Source organism: Ctenopharyngodon idella, chromosome 3, assembly GCF_019924925.1.
Source record: "Ctenopharyngodon idella isolate HZGC_01 chromosome 3, HZGC01, whole genome shotgun sequence".
NCBI lineage: Eukaryota > Metazoa > Chordata > Actinopteri > Cypriniformes > Xenocyprididae > Ctenopharyngodon > Ctenopharyngodon idella.
In genome coordinates this window covers 19,336,187-19,351,768 of record NC_067222.1, presented here as the reverse complement: position 1 = coordinate 19,351,768, position 15,582 = coordinate 19,336,187, and the positions used below count along the sequence as shown (strand labels likewise).

General features: G+C 37.1%; 2 protein-coding genes across 2 annotated transcripts in view; both read right to left on the bottom strand.

Moving 5' to 3' along the window:
* LOC127508211 (4-galactosyl-N-acetylglucosaminide 3-alpha-L-fucosyltransferase 9-like) overlaps nucleotides 1-14,740 on the bottom strand; it is a gene marked incomplete at its 5' end in the record, with an annotated part of 57,076 nt that extends 42,336 nt beyond the window's left edge. The window contains one exon of the mRNA XM_051885983.1: nucleotides 14,713-14,740. Coding sequence (XP_051741943.1) covers nucleotides 14,713-14,740 — 28 coding nt within the window. The remainder of the gene's footprint in view (nucleotides 1-14,712) is intronic.
* Nucleotides 1-14,793, bottom strand: part of LOC127508168 (4-galactosyl-N-acetylglucosaminide 3-alpha-L-fucosyltransferase 9-like) — a 28,911-nt gene extending 14,118 nt beyond the window's left edge. Inside the window, exons 1-2 of the mRNA XM_051885889.1 lie at nucleotides 14,713-14,793; nucleotides 476-523 (exon numbers count right to left, since the gene is read on the bottom strand). Of these exons, the coding sequence (XP_051741849.1) occupies nucleotides 476-482 (7 nt within the window). The 5' untranslated portion in view covers nucleotides 483-523; nucleotides 14,713-14,793. The remainder of the gene's footprint in view (nucleotides 1-475; nucleotides 524-14,712) is intronic.
* Nucleotides 14,794-15,582: the final 789 nt, after the last annotated feature.

Below are 15,582 nucleotides of genomic sequence, written 5' to 3'. Positions count from 1 at the left end.
TATAAAAGCTGCAAACATTTACTGATGCTCAAGAAGTAAACACGATGCATAATGTTCTTATTTTGATTAAAGTTCTTATTTTTTCAGTACTGCCTTTCAAAAGCTACAGAAAATATTTCTACATTTGCCAGAAGACAAAATAAGATAAATATACACAGATTGTGTTACTTTAAATGCATCATAAACATAGATGAGGTTTTGTCAAAATAATAAGAATGATCAGGAATAATCATTGAGAATAGAATGTTCTTTTCCCGAAGAAGTGTGTTCATGAATTATAAGCTGTCATTAAGTTACACAACAGCTTTATAATTTCTAACTAAACCTAATAAATAATCTGGATCTCTAATTTAGGTGCGGGTGAATAGAATAATCTTAATGATTGTGTTTGTACTCAAACCTCATGTGTAAGCTTAATTCTCAAAGTAACATTTCCACAATTTATGCATAAGAAAGTAAAAACATGCAAACTTACTTGACATGGTTCTGTTGGGGATGAAGACCAGGGTTTTCAGTTAGCTGCCTGAGAGAATGAAGACAAAGTTATCATATTAAAAAACATAAAGTGAAACAGCAATGTAACTGCAAATAGAGATGTTAAACACACGTTGTGCAGAATTTTAACACGTTGAGTGTGCTCAGGGACTACACATTGTAAGGTTGAAAATATCAAAGGAGATATTATAAAAGATATTTTAAAATGAACAAAGACATTTGCTTTGCTGTTTCAACCCCCTCTCTCTTGCTACAAGGGCCATTTGGAAGGCACAAAGGTGTTGAAAGTGATGAAGGCCTGTAGGCCAAGATGTACATCGGGGGTCTACGAATTGTCACACCTTTAGTACAGTGGGGGGAAGTTTTAATCTTCTCCCAGGTGAAAAAAAAGTACTGCTTCTATAATGTACTTAAAGTGCTCTATTTTCACACACTAATTTTGTACTTAATATACTAAAAAATCTTCTTTAGTACTTATTAAGATAATCTTCAGAACATCTAAGTGTACTCAACTGTGCTATTTTGAGACACCATGAAATGTGAACTAGCACAGTTGAGTACACTTAGATGTTCTTAAGATTATCCTAATTTTTAGTATATTAAGTACAAAATTAGTGCGTGAAAATAGAGCACTTTAAGCACATTATAGAAGTGTACTTTTTTTTTCACCTGGGCTGATTGGTCAGTTTGAATGTCTCACATTTGGGTTTTAGTCACATGGTCTAGAAAGGGATAAAAGAAGATTGTAACTATTGCTCTCTCTCTTTTTACTCTCTCTTCTTTTTCTGGGCTCTCTCTTTGATTCTGTGGGGGAAATTTTGAGTTTCTGTATAATTTCCATATGATTTTACTTATATGCTTATGGCTAAATGATTTTGTTTTTCTCAGAAGTGTTTAAGTATGCATTCTTTGGGTGACTTTGGGTGACAAGTGGAAAAAAACTGAAGTGGTAAACATGTTCCTAATATGGTAAAAGGACAGAGGCTTCAGCCTTGGAGGTTAGGGATATAAAAGTGAGGGGAAGCTTTCGTTCTTTGTCATACACTCTGCAGCTACTTGTGTTTCTGTTGACTGTCTGACCTTTCTTGCAAGAAATAAAACTTTCGAAAGACAATTGGACATGTTTATCTCTTATGCAGTAAGAGTCCTGATGATTTTTTGCCACAACAATTCTCAGCCTCTTTTCTTGGGCACTCTCTGGCCCTCTCTCTCTCTCTCTCTCTCTTTCTTTCTCTTTCACTCTCTTTCTAACTATCTCTCAGGTAACTTTTTACATACATGCTGGGTACGATTAATGGTATATGATTTTATCATCTCACATCTATTTTGTAACTATTTTATGTGTAACCATAATCAGAACCCTTTCTTTTACAAATGATGTGCGAACTAGTTCTGATTTGGTATTAACATTAACCCTTTCAAGCGTGAGTTTAAAATATTCTAGCTGACCCCCCAGAGTGAGTTTTTTTTAAGACGACCGTTATTTTAGAAATTTTGTCCTTATTGTTTCCATGGCGACGCGTCATGCGTGTCATATGCGCTGAACGCAGCCACAATAACACTGTATGACAGATGGATCGCTATTATTTTGTTTTTCCTTTTTTTTTTTAAATATTCACAAACTTGCTTACCATGTCATCAACTATCTGATATTCCGATTCTCAAATATGTTTAAGTGAGTGTGTTTTGTCGTTTAAAAACCTTTATAAATGATCTTTATCTTGATCTATAACGCGAGAGGGGCGCCGCCATCTTAGTTTGCAGAGTCCTGTCAGTTGGATTTACAGCAGGTGAATTCATCAGTTTCTCCCGAAATATATGCAAGTGTGATGCCCCAATTGTTGGTTCGTCACAATTGATGTATTTAATATATTCTCTGTATGTGAAAATACATTGAAGGAATGGTGGTTCTGCCAGACCAATAGAGGGCGCTATGTCAGTGCAGTGTGTTGTGATGGGTCTGCTGCGTTGGTCGTCATAACACACATAATCACACGCTTTTGTCTTGTCTTTATTCCACCATTCCACAGGTTAGTCGATTGTTTGATATGTCAATCTGAATGGATGTTGAAAGAATACATGTGCATATTAAGTGTAGGAAATTGATTCTTTTTGATAAAGGTTTGCATGATTAATCATTAAATATAATCGCGATGTTCACCCGCGATTGGATGCTATGTCCTGCTACAGTGTTGATTGAAGGTGAACATGTTTAAATAAAAATGTCTTTATATTAAGTAATATATATTTTTAATCCACTTTACAATGCTTGTGAAAGGTCTTAAATGGGTAAAACCTACAGAAACTTAATGTTTGAATACATGTGTGATATTGTTTAGTTGATTTGGATTGTGAGAAAGCACAGAAAGTCATGTAATACTGACAGCATTTTGAATATGCAAATGAGTAACACAGTGATTGGCTAATGGACAGATCTTCATGAAAACGCTGTGTAATTGCAAGAAAGAGACTGAAACAGTGAAGATTTGCATAAAAAGCGATTTATTGTGACATAATGTTTTTTTTTTTTTTTTTTTTTTTGACATTTGTGTTTGTTGTAATGTGAACGTTTTGGAAAAATAGATAACCCAGCAAGACCGGAGCTGATCACACGCACATTTTAGTCCTGTCTTTATTCCACCATTCCACAGGTTGCTGGGAACGCTTAACTGTCAGCTGATACAGAGATCCTGTACCCGCTACGCAAGTAAGTGGCTGGTGAACTGGAAGAATAATAGAGTAAACTTTATAGTTACTAGGCCCATTATGTGTCTGATATGAATAAATGTCGGCAAATTATATTTTAATGGATTGTTATTGCTGCTTCCACTGATGTCTGACATCAGTGTGTATTTTATAAACTCTAAATATATTGTTTTACTGGTGCTTATGCATATTTAAATGTCTGAAACCTTAAAAAAAAACCTGAGTGTGCAAGAGCTGAGTGTGTCCGTCTCGCAGCCAAAGGGCGAAAGCACAGTTTGAATCTGGCAGTTATGTGACGTCGCTGAACGTTCTAAATCCCATATGTGGGACCGTACCTCTCAAAGGGTTAATGTGCTCCCTATTGCAATACAATATCATCACACTATAGCAATGCTCTCCCATATATATTTTGCTCTTATAACTGCGCTTATTTCCGTAATTGGTATAAGTTACAGTGGGTGGTAATAGACAAGAAATGTATAGTTTTCTACCATCTTGCTGATAACGTTTCTTTAGTCATTCAACAACCCTACAGCCTGAATCCCTGTAGGCGAGCCACCATTACAACATGTTGTGTCAAATTTAGCACAATTTGTGTGTTAAAGTTCACCCAAAAAATGAAAATTACCCCATAATTTGTCACAAAAAAGTGCATCCATCAATCATAAAACGTACCCCACGTGGCTCCGGGGGATTAATAAAGGCCATATGAAGTGAATCAATGCATTTGTGTAAAACAAATATCCTTATTTAAAACTTACACAAAGCTTGTAAAGTAAAATAACGAGCTTCCGGCGCGACAGCCATACGCATTCGACTTGCATCTAAAAATGCGTTAACTTCCGCAACGTAGTACACAATGACATGGCGTACTACGAGTTAAGACAGTGTAGTACGTCATGGCGTAGCGTAGAACGTTGACTTGTCTTGTGTTTTGTGGAAACTCAAAGTGCATCCATATCCATTTCTGGAAGAAAGGTTGTGATTTTGTGGGTTAATTTGACAGGCTGTTTTTAATGTCTCTGTGATTTGTCTGAATGACACAGAAGAGAGAATATTGTTGAATAAAGTCATTATTTTTGTTTTGATTTTGCACACAAAAGGTGTTCTCGTCGCTTAAAATTAAGGTTGAACCACTGCAGTCACATGGACTATTTTAACAATGTCTTTAGTACTTTTCTGGACCTTGACAGTGGTGGTTATATTGCTGTCTATGGAGGAGTCATATACCTCTCGGGTTTCATCAAAAAGATCTTAATTTGTGTTCTGAAGATGAACAAAAGTCTTACGGGTGTGGAACAACATGAGGGTGAGTAATTAATGACAGAAATTTCATTTTTGGCTGAAATAACCCTTTAAATACACGGGGTAAATTCCAATCGGAAGTGAACTATTCCCTACTCACTCGAAGGGCAGAGCCCTTGAAGTGGAGACTTTGGCGGGAGCAGAGCATTTGTGTCATAATGAACCTGTTTTGAACGCACTTGGTGAAGGGAGCAATGAAAGACCACGTAATTTCCTAGCTTCACATGAAATGTTACCACAACAAAACTAGGCAGCGACAACAGGAATATCTTATTATTGCTGTTAATATGATACAAATAAATGTACATATAATGAAGTTTTTAAAATATGCTTTGTCTCTGTGTGTGTTCCTGATGTAATGAAGAGATCCAGGTCAGCTGATAAAATCTATTTTATTTCTTAATACTAAATGATCAAACAATAAACGATAAAAATATTTGTTTGGAATAATCAGAATTCAAATTTTAATAAAGAAAGATACATGAACAGTTAAAAAGTCACTTCTAATGTTTCTGAAATAAAATAAGTCAAAATCTGAGTAAAGTCTGAGTAAAATATTCTTGCCTAAGGAAAAATAAAGTTGTCGAGATCTCTTTAAGCCAGAATGCTAAAAGAGCAAAGGTGGAGTCAAGATTGACTGACTAAACAGAAAAATTGTGGTTTAGACCCACACTTCACTCAGTGGAAACTACTTGGAAATCCCAAAAGAACCCTTGAGTGGTATTTGGACTCAGTTCTGAGATGGTGTGGTTCTTCCTTCAAAGTTGGTGAGTTTGAAGGAAACACCATCACCACTCAACCACAGTCACCCTTGTCCATTTCTAAGCCTCAACACGTAATGAAGCTACAATGTTTTTATACATTTCCCAGAAGACAAAATAAAATCAATATACACATATTTTATTACTTTAAATGCATCATAAACATAGATGAGGTTTTGTCAAAATTAAGAGAATGATCAGGAATCATCAGTTCCAATGGATATAAATCACACTATGCCACTGTTTTCCAGAACAGGTGAGTTCATGAATTTATAAGCTGTCACACAACAGCTTTGTCATTCCCAACTAAACCCAATAAATAATCTATCTCAGCTGGATCTCTAATTTAGGTGCAGGTGAATAGAATAATCGGTAATACTTTATTTTAGGGTTCAGTTCTCACTTTTAACTTTCTTATTAGCTTGCATATGGTTGTTTATTAGTACTTATAAAGCACATGTTAATGTCTTATCCTGAATGACCTTATTCTACATCCCAAAAACTACCTTACTAACTATTAATAAGCAGTAAATTAGGAGGTAATTGAGGCAAACATTTTAGTTAATAGTGAATGTGTTCTGAATAATACAGAATAATCTTAGTGATTGTGTTTGTGCTTAAATTTTAAATCGTAATTTTAATTCTCAAAGTAACATTTCAACAGTTTATGCAAAAACAACATATAAGGATTATCATATTCTGGCACTAAAGTCATTTTTAAAGTATTCTGCAGTAGGAAACATTAGGGTATGTGCAAAATAAAATAGAACTACAGGATCACTGACAAAGTGGCATTTGTAATATTTATGGCAGAAGTAGTGAATTGTTCTGCTCAAACTGAAAGCCGGACAGAAAGAATCTACCCTTGTCTTAAAACATTGAAACACTAGTATTTGTAGCATATGCAAAATCAATCTATATTTTACCATCCTTAATGTTATAGACTAAAATAAAATAATTGTCCCAAAATGAATTGATTGATTATCTTCTGTTTTTAGTCATAATGTCACAGTTTAAACATAAATCCCAGAAGGACCCTTCTTATCTGGGCAGCTCTATTATCGCAACACACTCCACGGTGGTGAAGGTAAACACACAACAAAAAAGGTTGATGTCCTATCAGGGAAAGTGGTTGGCAACAGCTGGTCAGGACTGGAGCATTTATGGTAGGAAGTGGCAAAGATTTTGAAAGCAATCTGGAAATGGAGGATGAAATATTTGGCTTGGACAGTGGAGGGAATGGAAATAGCAAATGGAATGTAGTGGAAAATAAGAATAGAATGAAAAGTTGGTGTAATGTATCTGAAATTGACAGTCAAAAGGGAAACAATGTCAAGAAGTAGAAACAATGACTATAAGGTAATGGTGGAATTTTGTGATTAACCCATTGTGGCAGAATGATTGAAAGAGTTAAGATGTTGAGGAATGGTATTGCTATTATTTTGCAAGGATAACAGGCAACAAAATGTGGCTAGAAGTGAAATCGATTCTTGGAAAGAAAGTGATCCTCCATATCCTGTACTTGCCATACAGCCTGTGCACTCAGAACAAGAGACAAAACCTGGAGCATGAATGTCCGAATCCTGACACTGAAATCAAATGGAACTAGACAGAAGTGAACTCAAGACAGGAACATCACAGGACAACACAAGACTGCCACACATCAACCCAACAACACAAAATGGCAGAAGGATCAAATTACAGAGTCAAGGAGGGGAGCCAAGCCAGAGCCGGCAGGACAGCCCAAGAAGTTTCTGTAAGGTCCAGAGCCCAGATGGAGGACCAGGGTGGGACAGGAGGATTGAGTCAAAAAGGATCAAGTGGGATGGATGTTCTGGTGGATGGCAATGGAAGAGAGACGGGGGAAGGACCAAGGGGCTCCAGCGTGTCTTGAGTCTTGGCGGAGGGCCAGGGCGGAACAGGGGGATGGACCAGCGAGGCTCCAGCATGTCTAGAGTCCCAGCAGAGTGCCATGGTGGAGCCGAGGGAACAAACCAGGGTCTGTCATGTCTGAAGTCTTGTCGTAGGGCCTGGGCAGAGCCGGCAAAGCAGGGAGCTTTGATGAAGCCAGCAGAACATAGAGTTTGGGCAGAGCTGCCTCAGAAGCTACCTCAGGGGCCGTGGCAGCGAGAGTGGGTGGCTCTGTGATGACCTTCGTGGTCGTGATAGGCAGAGCTGGTGGCTTAGGTTTCTTCGGGACCACCGGACAATGTGAGGCAGAGGAAGCATTCCTCTTCTTCCACTTACGAAAGCGAGGTGGTTCCATGGAGTTGGCCACCTCAAAGGGCACTATGGTGCCCTCGGCCAACTCTGGGGGAGCTGCAGCATCTTCAGCTGCCTCTGAGGAAGCTGCAGTGGTGGGGGTTTGGGTCCCCCACGATAGAAGACGTGGTACACGAAGTCTCAGAAACCAAGATTCCCCCAGCTTCTCCATCTCCCATAGGCTGAGAGGCTGATCGAGGCAGATGTTAAAAACATCCTTAACATCAGCCTCATTCTAGTGTAGATGGTCCACTTCAAAGTGGAAGTCACCGATGAAGTCCCTCACATCAGCTACGGGTGACGGATGTAACAAGAGTGGACATGCTGGACCAATAGCTGGAGAGTGGAAAGTCTAGCAGTGAAAGATGGAAAAAGGAAGATTACTATTCTCTGTTGAGTCCTCTTCTTGGCCAGTTCGTACTGTCAGGGTTTAGGAAAGGAGGGTTTAGCAGGATTCGAATGGGGAGCAAGTCTTCTGTCAATGAAAAGGATTTATAGCACAGTGATAAGATCAAACATTAATTATGGCAGTATGTTATACAGCTCTGCAAATAAAATATGATTTAAAAAGGTTGAGGCAATACAAACACAGGCAAAATCAAAGATATTCAGGGGCGAATCTAGAAAATGATTTATAGTGGCATGAGCACTATGAGGGGTGGTGACACCAAAGAAACAGAATTTTCCAATTGACAAAGAAATGGAAAAACAGTAAATTTTTTTGACTCGTTCATAAAAAACGTCCATAAGTCATTTGATAATGAAACTGATTACACTGGGCACACTGCATGCGCATGCAAACTGCTAGGAAAGCCGTGTTTTCTCGCCATTATTTTGCATTACGCTTGAATTGCAGTGCCTCTGCTGGAAAGTGGTACAGGAAACACTTACATTACATTTTTATTTTTATATAATTATGGGATAATTCTGGGGTGCAACGCTTTTTCTTTAGGTGGCAGTTTAATATTCCATAATGCAGATACAGATGGATCAGAAGATCCAGATTCCGGAAGAATGGCAGCTGCATTATATATACCTATATTCAAAACTAAAATTGCAAAAAGAATATCAGACCATATATCAGTATTTACCACTAAATTATTTGCCATCTTTCTGGCTCAACAGTGGATTGAAGAGATACACCGAAAAAGATTGGAAAAATGTACGGACTCAATGGCTGCTCTTGAGTGGAAAATCTGCAACACAATAAGATATATGAAATATTACACAGTCTGTGCAGAATAAGGCAGTTATGGCTCACAGTAAATTTCCTTTAGTTGTCAGCGCATGTAGGTGTGGAAGGAAATGAGGAAGTAGATTGGCAAAGAAGGCCCCAAAACAAATCACAAGTTGAAAAGGCATCAATAAGTAAAGTTGAAATCAACAGACTAAAAAGAAATGTCAAAAGAAATGGGATAATAGAATAAAAGGAAGACATTTATACCAGGAGTGTGTCGGAGTTGAGAGAATTAGACATGGCGATAGAAAAAAAGATGTTATCATTTCAAGACATTAAATTACAGTGTACAAAAAATAGGAAAACATGAAACTAGTAATTGTGACAAATGTGGACACTCAGAAACCGTAGAGTATATTCTTCTAAATTGTGTTGCATATGAAAATATTAATTCTCATATGAGAATTAATAATATATCACTCCAGGTGCTATAAAGCAATGGATCAAAGCAATCTAGAGATACGAGGAATTGTTTAAAAACATTCAAAAAAAAAAAAAAAGGAATAATGAAAAGAATATAAAATATTTAGTATTTTTTAGATGAATGGCAATGCTAATGGTTTGCTTTCTCAAGATACAAGCTGCATTCCAGAAAATTTGGATCAAGTCTCTTGCCTGCAAAATAACTACTGTAATCGTGCTTAAAGGCACAGTAAGTTTCACCACTAGAGGGTGCTTATTTAAAACAATAATAAAGATGTAGCTTGATGATGCCATGAATGACTATGGAATCAGAAGTTTTCGTCTTCACCTCCACAGCCGATGGAAAGCAATCCGATGGGCAGAAATCATGTTAATGGATGAGCTAATGTATAAAAGTTTTATTAACATTACTGTGGTATGAAGCAGAGCGGGGCCGAAAGCCTGGCAAATTTTATGTTGCATTTTTATTATGCTTATATGCTGCAGTCAGCCGCTGCCACTCCTTTCGTTTAATTGCTTATGTCTATTTTAACAATTAAAGTCATGTTTAATGTCTGCCTCCTTCTTCTCTGAACTTTGTTACAGTTATGTTTGATCACTGAAATTCACATGATTTTATTTCATTCACAGACGCAAGTGCTGAATTACTACTCATTCAGGTCACTTTATATGACAAATTAAAATTGTGAAGTAATGCTGCGCTGTTTTATTGGTCAAAACAAAAAGCTAAAAATAAATTTGAGTGTGTTGAAAGTTACGTTATAACGTTACTCTGTGTGTTAGTTCCGTGGCTGGTATGAGACACTTGTTGCACACTGCAGTAAGCCAGTGTCACGATCCCGGTGTTGTGCCTGTTTTATATGGACTTTTATGTTGAAGGTTTTTTTTATGTTTCTGTTGTTTCCGTGTTCATTCCTGTGTCCTGTTTCTGTGGTCATGTTTGTAGTTTTCCCTATTGATTAGTCTTCCTCAGGTCTGTCTTGTTACTTGTTATTTTGTTAAGCTTGTTTGTCCCTGTGTATAAATAGCCCTAGTAGATGTTTCCTGTTGTTGATTTGCTGTTCCTTATGGTCCTTGTTTCCCAGTGGTATTTTGTTCCAGCTTTATGTTCATTATTGTTTGCTTGTTTCATTAAACTCCCCTGCACTTGGATTCTCATCTCTGCCTGCCTTCCTTAATTCCCCCCTTTGTTACAGCTAGATCGATATTAGAAATATTCATATTAATAAAATAAGAGATTCAAACAATTATGTTGAGCTATATAGCAATTATAAAAGATATCCAAACAGTTGCTCACCTGTCTAATAAAACACAATATATTAAAGTGTCTTTGGTGTTTCCATGTTTTTACAGAAATCAAGGGTAAGGAGGATATGACGTCATTGACAGGTGACGTAATGACACGTGCCATTACACTGGTTAAAATAGCTAATTTCTCTGGATTTAAACATTGTTGGAATCATTTGGCATAATGTAAGTACACAAGTCAACAAAATATGTAACATTGTTTTAGTGGTTTTTGGATATTTTAACGTTTGACTTTATTTCCAATTAGGCGGTGACTAACTTGACGTTCCATTAGTTGTATGGAATGCAGCCTGACTGGAACTCTTTGGCCATTTACACACTGCAGATAAATTTGGTTGACAATTCAACTTTAGTGCTGAATTCTGTTCTATACACACACAGTTCAGTAATTTACGGGAGTGACGACCGAATTAACTCCTGAAAAATGCAGGTAGTGACAACCACATTTACAAAAATACTATGCAGTGTGTAGCCTACAAAACTAAACTAAACAACTATAGTTGTCAATGACGTATTTTAACGTAAGAGATCAGAGATGTTTCTCCCTTCTGTGTGGAAATCACAAGAACAAGCCCACAATCAACCAAAATAAATCCAAATGCTTTATGCTGAAAATAAGACCAAAATATTGCGACCTGCTCCTGCTAACTTTAATAACTCTGTAAACTTGATCACTTTATGAGCCAAGCTTAAACAACAAGCCCAAAAATGCTTATAATAAGTGAACATGGCAACACCGTAAGAGCGCACTCTGTGAAGAAGCCTTTCCAAGCATAAGCAAAACACAACACTTTGTCGACTGTGCTTTAGTTAAAAATGCTGAACATAATGAGTCTTTTGTCACTGTAATATTTCTTTGGTCAGAATAGCGGAGACCAAACACGCTAGACACCTGAACATTGCTATGGTTACTACGGGGTCAATCATCGCACTTTCAGAGTCGTGTTCCATTTTCTAAACTAACTTTTTGACACACCTGCCAGTGGCCAGTGGCTTATTATTTTTCCGGCCATAAATATTTTTTTTACCAGCCATGAAACGTAGATTATTCCTTATTGAAGTCAAAAATGTTATTCAGTCAAGCAATGAGTGATTGTTCTTTGTCTTGTTGTTTGATTAACATTGAAATCACACACACAGCAGCAGCAATATTAGGCTGCTGTCACTTTAAGAGAATATGCTGTTACGCATGCATTTTATTTCTCAAAGGTTTACATTCAATTAAGACAAAACTGACTATGTTTACAGGGGTACTTGCAAGGACAGGCATTGTGGTATAATATGGTTTGAATACATCTGTTCAAGTGCAAGAAGATTTGAAAGAGAACTCAATTCAGTATTCACTTCGGATGTTTGCGCACAGAAAACTTCCCACACAGCGTGCGAGTAATGAATTGAGATCCCTTTTGCATCTTCTTGAGCTTGAATATTTAAATTGGCAAGGCTTAAACTTTCGTGACGATGCAACACTGCCCAGTCAACTGTGCCAAGTGTCGTTCACATTTGTTCACTTTAATGTTCTAACAATTTTGCATTGTTGCAATTCATAAAAATGTTACTGGCCAACTGCTGATTGACACTGTTTCATATACTCACCAATACTGATTTTTACTTGCAATTGGCCCTTGGTGAGTGCTAATTTTAGGCCCTGTGTACATACGGAATGATAATTTATGGGAATGATGCCCACGTTTATATGGTCACTTCTGAAACTTTACAGTGTGTACGTGGCTTTTGAGGTCAATCATCAGATATGGTCTGTAACCCAACCTGACACAGGACAACTTGCTGAATATGTAACATTTCTCAATGAAAATACAATTCTGTTACCAAGGGTGCTGTAAGCAATTCTTCAGCCTGGAACAAAACCTTCATCATGTGCTCCCCAGCATGATAATGCTTTCCATCCACTTTAAAAAAGTTTTTTTTTCCCTTAGTAGAAATCATGTCAACCACCCACCCCCTGCCCTTTTTGTGGAAATCATATATTTCTCCCTTGGTTTATTGTGTTATACAGTTATAGTGCAGAGCTTATTGTAATAATATTGGCAGCAGTTGAGTGTGAGTGACTTTTTGACAGCGGCCTCAAAAAAAGGCAGCAAAGAAGTCACTTCTCTCCAAAAAAGGCCCCTTCCCACTGTTTGGGACATCTGGAAAATCGACTGTCCAGAGAAGAAAAATCATCATAAAAATAGAATCATCATAAAAATAGAATTTTGTTTCATGAACCTTGCACCGTCTTGTCATGAGTGGCTGTATAAAGCTCACAATGATGAGGAGAATATAACAGGAACACTTTATTAATAAACAAAACAAGGCCTAGTCCACACGTACACGGGTATTTCCTCCTTTGTTTTTTTTTACATAAAAATTGCGTCCACACAAGCATGGTTTTAAAACAATCTCTGTCCACATGAAAATGCAAAAACACTATGAAGCACTGTCAAAAGCCATGTTAGCCAATCAGAAGCATGGAAAAAAGTTTATTACCGGTTCCGGTAGGCTAACAACATTGTAATTTTATTATTATTATTATTATTATTATTATTTCAGAGAGTCTATTATAGTAACAGTGCTCGTACGGAGCAAATCCATGGTCTGTGGATGGCGTGAGGAGTGATGGCAAGGTTGGGAGGATTTCTGAGATGGGGGTCCTGGGTTGACATACAATGGCAACAGTAGGACAGGAGTGGACTGGGAGGGCTGCGATTGAAAGGCATAGTTGAGTGTGAGCCACTTAGTCACAGCGCATAGTCAACAGATTGAGCTAAGCTGCACAATGTTTCTCCCCTGGCCATCAGTTGGAAAGGTTGGTCATCTAGCCCACTCCAAAAGGTGAGAGAACCCCAGGAAATCCTTCATATAATGTTCAAGGGAGTAACCAACTTGAGATATGGTGAGTAGAAGATCTTCTCGGGAGTGGACTGGTCAGTTCTTCTGTCACACTTGCTGCATGAATGACTCAAAAATGTAAACTTCAAAAGTCTTCAATCCAAGAGATCAAAATACTCAGGAGATACTTCAGGAAATGAGAATGGGACATAAACCACACTACTGTATGCTATTGTTTTCCAGAAGTGGTGTGTTTTTGAATTTATAAGCTGACATGGGGTTACACAGTAGCTGTATAATTTCCAACTAGTATTACTTAAAAACCTAATAAATCTGTCAGCTGAACCTACTCTGATTTAAGTGAAGGTGTAAAGAATAATGATGGTGTTTGTGCTTAAACCTCATGTGTAAGTTTAATTCTCAAAGTACCAACAATTTTTTTTTTCTTTTCAATTTATGCATAAGAAAGTAAAAACAACATGCAAACCTACTTGATGTGGTTCTGTTGGGGAATACAGCTTGACCCAGTAAACTAACTAAATAAACTAATTTTAATTGTTGTTAGCAGGTCCTCAACCCAAGCACATGTTCTACACTTCACCACAATGGTAACCCCAAAACTATTAACATAACAGAAACTTTTAAATACCAACATAATAGAAAGTAAACATTAAAAATTCTCTCCATTTTCTCATCTTGCTAAAAACTGCTTAAAGTAACACTTTATTTCAACATTTACTCTCCCAGACCAGCCCCTTTGCAAAGCATGATGGGAAGTGAAAGTCCTGTTTGACTGAGTCCTGGTTGAGTTTACTTGATTGAAACATGTTATTTTAATATGAAAACATCAAGTTAAGTCAAAAAGTAATCGTTTCAAGTCAGTTTAACATGAAGCAATTAAATTTGAACCAGAAACCTAATACAATGGTGTTGAATCAAAATAAGTTGTTTAAATAAAGTGAACAGCATCAAAAAATAATTTTTTTGAGTGTTCTTTGGTAACCTCAAACAACAATGACTCCTACAATTTTATTTCCTTATTTTTAACGCGCAAGTATCTTTCCTATGAATGTGTCAGACTTCCAAGTTATTAAGAGCTAGAAGAATAAAAAAAATGCATTAAACAGTAAAACTACTTTGTGCCACAAACCAGTGTGTTAATGAATACAGTAATGCTTTAAAATCATATGATAACAAATACCAGTTTGCCCCATCAAGCAGCATAACAAGCTGATTCTGTACAGCTAAAATAACTGGAAGCAAATGACCCTCAGTCACCTCACAGATGCTACATAAAATCATGACCTGGAAATATATAGGATAGATGCACTGGATTAAATTGTACCTATTGCTAATATAAAAGAAGAGCATTGTAAATCTAACCTTTCAGTCCGATGCAGGTGGCCTGTTCTCAAGCAGAGGTCTAGTGAACTGTTGTGCCAAATCATCGGCTAAGCAGTTGGGCGGTTACACGTTTTTTTTGCAGTGCAATGATCAGTTGCTCAATCCAATAGCCACATTATGCATTTTGAATAGGCGTGAATAGGTGAATTTGAATAATGTTAATTACTGGATTTTATAATTTTATAATTTTATTATATTAATTATAATATTGATTCTTATTATTAATATTGAATATTCTTAGTGGATACAATGAAGTCTTTACATAGAGAAAGCTGGCTGTCTGTCAGACGACAGGAACAACAGGAATATCTTATTATTGCTGTTAATACAGTATGATACTAGTACATATAATGAAGTTTATAAAATATGCATTGTATGTGTGTGTGTGTTTGTGTGCTTTAGCCAAGCATTCACATAATGCATCTCATATCCTTGTACTCCAGTTATATCAGATGAAATGCACGACTATATTTGGTTAATGTTATGAGCAGCAGCTGTGCTAATTTTTCTCCATTTGCTTTTCTGTTTTATCTCGGCAAGTTTATAAAATATGTGTTGAATGTGTGTGTGTTTATGTGCTTTAGCCAAGCATTCCCATAATGCATCTCATATCCTTGTACTCCAGTTATATCAGATGAAATGCACATGAATCTAGCATTGTCCATTAGTTCAGGCAGGCCTCGTAGTCAAGCTCCGCTATCAGCTGATTGGCAAATTCCAACAGCTGATCCAATTTCTATGGACTCAATTGGCAACTCTCAAATAAGGCGCATTACTTAAACGCAGCTTCCATCTGTCTGCTTGCTTGGCTGCTTCCACTGCACGCTGCTTGCAACCCACCTCCTCCCC